The following is a 4387-nucleotide window of genomic DNA, read 5'->3' as shown; positions in this document are numbered from 1 at the left end:
TCGCCTTTTTGGATTGAATTGTAAATAAACATGTGGCTTGATTGTTTTTATAAGTGTTTACCTTTTGGAGTCCACCTGTCAATATGGCTCTGAAGCATTTTACATTTTGTGTCACATCTTCACAACTTTATATCAAACAGAAATAAGAACAACTGGAGGACGTCATCTTGATAGTCTCTAATAAATACCATCCTTCTGGTTCCACTTCCTCAGCTCATGCATGGAGTGGTTGGAAATATCTTCTTATCCTGAGGTATTAAGTTCTTGGAGTTTGCTCTTCTTTTTGAATTTTTGATAAAAACACAGCTTCTTTGAGAAAAAAAATAGGAAACAAAGTGTTTTCTTTGCATATAGAGAAAGACAGAAACACCTGATATTTCTGTGCTGGGAGAGAGATTGTAAAAGGACGTCCTCTGGACAAATAATTCAACAATGCCGATTGCCATTAAAGAAACAGGAACACTTCATGCAACGTGTCCCTAAGAAATATATTCTTGTTCTCACTCTGTGGGGTGCTGTTGCTGTTAAATGCATGGCAACACATTCTGCCTCCCACATTCTGCCTCCCACACATTTCTCCAGGAGACTGCTGTGCAGAAATCACACACTTCACACAAAGGTGCCGGCTGGGCTTAGTGAAGCAGTTTCTCACCTCGTCTGTGACGACAGAATAAATCAAGGTTAGTTTATTTCATCGGGCAGCTGTAATCCTAGTATAATATTTAAAATCAATCATAATCTGCAAGAATTAAAGTTCCCTGTTTGACTCCATAAAGGAGAAAAACGTATTTGTTTTTAGACTATTATTACTGGTCCAGTGCTTCATACTTTTATCCAAATTAATTTGGAAACTAATCTCAAGGGTTTGACCTTAAAACACAAAACTTTCATGTTACTTTGATCACACACATCAGAGACAATTTCCCTTTTTAAATAAATGCTGAATTAGATAACTATGAATATTTATAATATTTATGGTCACTGTGATTTTTACTGAGGCTGTTATAACAGCTTTCCCCGCCACGATATGCAGCCTCCTCTCTCCACTTCTGATGTTTTCAGCCTTCCCTCTCTTTCTCTGCTGAAGCATTAGACCTGCAGTCTACAGCTTGTGTGAGTAATGATTTGCTTCAGTCTCCACAGCTGAAACGATTTAACCACCAGAGGGCATAGCAACGCTTCTTTCTCATTTTCACTAAGCAGCAGGTTGGCAGAAATGAACTGATGTCACAGTAACAGTGAGTCAGCATTTGTACTTATCTTTTGTTGCTATGTATGTTATTATGTTTCGTCAACATTAACATTTATTCAGCAGAGGAGTTTCACGGCGCTCCATCTGCGAAGATGATTTCTTTTTTTTTTCTTTTTTGTATATAGGAATGAAATCAAATCCGTATTTTCCTCTGCGGGATAAACGTTTCCAGTAAGCTTAGCTGATTTCACTTGGAGAGCTCTGCAGCTTCAGATGGCGCTCAGCTCTGTAAGCCTCTTATAGGAGACACGACCACAGCAGATGCAGGGAGAATGCCAATCAGGAGCTCCTGCTGAGCAGAGAAACCCGACGGCTGTGCCACTGCCTGCTCCAAATACCTGACATGGTTAACACAAATCTCCGAAGTACCATTAAGCGTTTTAGATTTGCAGTAGAGAAGCCCAGTCAGAAGAAACAGTGTTCAGGAAAATGGAGCAAACGGGAAGCATCCAACTAATCTGAACCGCCATAAAACTTCGGATCTTCTTCTGTGCAAAGGCAGAGCCATGCTCCCTCAGGATATTGGGAAGCAGAAGCCTCGCCATGTGTCGGACCCGGTGTGCGGAGGGGACTGTCCCCCGGTCCCGCCTCTGCGCCTGAAGAACCGGGACTTTCCCCTGAGCATGAAGCGCCTTCGTTCCGGCTCCGCGCCCGAGCGCAAGGTGCACTGCGTCCTGGTTGGAGACGGAGGGGTGGGCAAGACCAGCCTCATCGTGAGCTACACCACCAATGGATACCCAACAGAATATGTCCCCACAGCGTTTGACAACTTTACCGGTAAATTTTGATCGTTAATGTAGCTGATCCAGCGACACACACACACACACACACACACACACACACACACACACACACACACACACACACACACACACACACACACACACACACACACACACCTTAGTTAGTCGTTTATCCACATTTTCGGTCACAAGAAGCGTTTATTGCTGCAAAGCTCACTGAAGCTGCAAAGCATCATAGCTCAAAACACACTGTAAGCTGTCTTTTGATCTTCTCAGCGATGGTTGTGGTTGACGGAAAGCCGGTGAGGCTGCAGCTCTGTGACATGGCTGGACAGGTGAGCATCGGCTTCTCTTTTTAGTTTCTTATTTTAAAAAGCTAACAATCAATACGATGAATCGGAGAGCTGGAGTCAAAATATTGATGCATGCGGTGTAAATTAAGTTTACTCCTCTCTTCCTTATAATGCGTTGCCATGATAGAAATGGGGGCTGCTTGATGGATCGATTAACGTAAGTCATCAGTGATCGATGAGTAGTTGTCAGTCATTGGATCCAAAATTAGCAGTTATTGTTTGTGCTGGCTGCCCCCTGCAGAGTACACAAGGATTTAAGTCCAGAGGTAAAAGCAAGTCCTGGACTTAAATCCTTTATCACCCCTTCAGTTTGAGTTGCCCACCAATCCCAAGTATGTCCCTGTAAGCCCCCAGTTTATGTCGCCCCCTGCAGGAATAAGTGAGTTTGTATTTCAGTTGTTTGTTTTTGGTCCTTATCTTCATCCTTTCTCTAATAGACTAATCAGTGATAGATTGGACAAAGATTTACACCCAGGTTGTTTTGTTCTTTATAAAATAAATAATAGGGTTGGGCTATCCAACTTATAACAAAACCCTTTTCCACGCAGAGTGTCCTTATCACCGTAAATGATGTACAGATCAATGGCCCCATAAATGTAATCTTGTATGAGGAAGACCAATAGCAGTAACATCAGCATAACAGAAGCTGCTGAAAACACTCATTAAAGAATCAAGTTGGGAATTAGCCATGCTCGCAGCCGTACTTGTGCTCAGTTCTGATCAGTGTAAATAAATAAACTATATTATTTATTTCTATATATTATACTTTATCTGTGTTTCTTTTATGAGTGAAAACCAGCAATCATAATATTTCTGTAACAGGGTTATAAAAGAATAATTATTCCATAAGGAATATCTCCTCAGTGGAGTCAGCAGGCTTGGACCTGAGAGCCACAAATGAGGCGAGACAGATACGCCGCTGATGTTGATTTTGTGGGAATAACTGACACAAACGCTGAATGAAGCCACCTGTCTGTCTGTAAAACAAATCCGCTCGATTATAATCTGGTTTGTCTTCATATTCACGCAGGGGAAGTTGGAGAGCCTCCGGCCCTTGTGCTACAAAAATGCTGATGTCTTCCTCCTCTGCTACAGCGTCGTCCGTCTCTGCTCTTTCCGTAACCTCACTACCAAATGGCTTCCCGAGATCCGTCAGCACTGTCCCAGCATGCCCGTGGTCCTGGTAGGCACCCAGCTGGACTTGAGAGAAGATGTTCAAGTACTGATCCACCTGGCACAGAACCAGCAGCAGCCAGTGTCCACAGAGGAGGGCCAGCGGCTTGCCCAGGAGCTCGGGGCAGCGAGTTTTGCAGAGTGCTCAGCACTGACTCAGAAAAACCTGAAGGACACTTTTGATTCGGCTATCTTAGCTAGCATCCAGTACACAGAGAGCAACAACGTCCAGCAGCAGAAGAGGCTAACGCTCAGGAAGAAGACCCCTGATAAGATCAAGAGCCTTTCAGAGACCTGGTGGAGGAAAATCAACTGCCTGATGGGAGAGCAGAGCTGTGAATTCAAATGAACACAGTTTGATTACAAACCTGAGTGATGTTGTCTTTTACAGAGCTGACCAGGTGACAGATAATGCCAGTAGAGTAGGCATTATCAACACAAAGAGCAACACAACAAGTTCCTGAAATAATTCAAATAGCAGTTAAAAACTCTCAAACTGACAGGAAAATTCTGCTAGAAAAATGTTAATAGATCCCCAACAATTGAATAAGTGCATGTTAGAGTACATAGAAAATGAGCTGCACAGTCAGTGTAAAGAGTCCTTGTCATTTATGAGGTGTCTAGAGTATAAAGACAGATTTTAGTAAACTGCATTACGTAGTAGAAATGTAGTACCTGTAGTCTTGATGCATGTACAATCATCCAGCTATGGAAAGATGTTTTTGTGCTGCGTTGATTTTTGACAATTTATTGAAGTGCAGCACTGCATTGCAGGAGCACTGCACTGGAGTCCTGTTACTAAACCATCAACTACATAATTGCCATCAACAAAAGAAGGTGGTTGCAAGGAGAAATATTCAGCAGAT

General features: G+C 42.7%; 1 protein-coding gene across 2 annotated transcripts; it reads left to right on the top strand.

Annotated features, from left to right (window-relative positions):
• The first annotated feature begins 619 nt into the window (after window positions 1-619).
• LOC146517524 (rho-related GTP-binding protein RhoU-like) lies at window positions 620-4077 on the top strand. 2 transcript variants are annotated; one of them, XM_085164386.1, is made up of 4 exons: window positions 620-2029; window positions 2272-2330; window positions 2476-2505; window positions 3379-4077. In XM_085164386.1, the coding sequence occupies exons 1-4, from the start codon at window positions 1759-1761 to the stop codon at window positions 3868-3870; spliced, it is 852 nt and encodes a 283-aa protein (XP_085020512.1). In that variant the 5' UTR covers window positions 620-1758; the 3' UTR covers window positions 3871-4077. The 2 variants fall into 2 exon arrangements, with proteins under 2 accessions (XP_085020512.1, XP_085020513.1); XM_085164387.1 differs by lacking the exon at window positions 2476-2505 and having other exon boundaries at window positions 621-2029.
• The last annotated feature ends 310 nt before the right edge of the window (window positions 4078-4387 follow it).

The sequence above is a fragment of the Neolamprologus multifasciatus genome, chromosome 6 (assembly GCF_963576455.1).
Source record: "Neolamprologus multifasciatus chromosome 6, fNeoMul1.2, whole genome shotgun sequence".
Lineage (NCBI taxonomy): Eukaryota > Metazoa > Chordata > Actinopteri > Cichliformes > Cichlidae > Neolamprologus > Neolamprologus multifasciatus.
The sequence above is the reverse complement of the archived record's forward strand: the minus strand, read 5'-3'. Positions and strand labels throughout refer to the sequence as shown.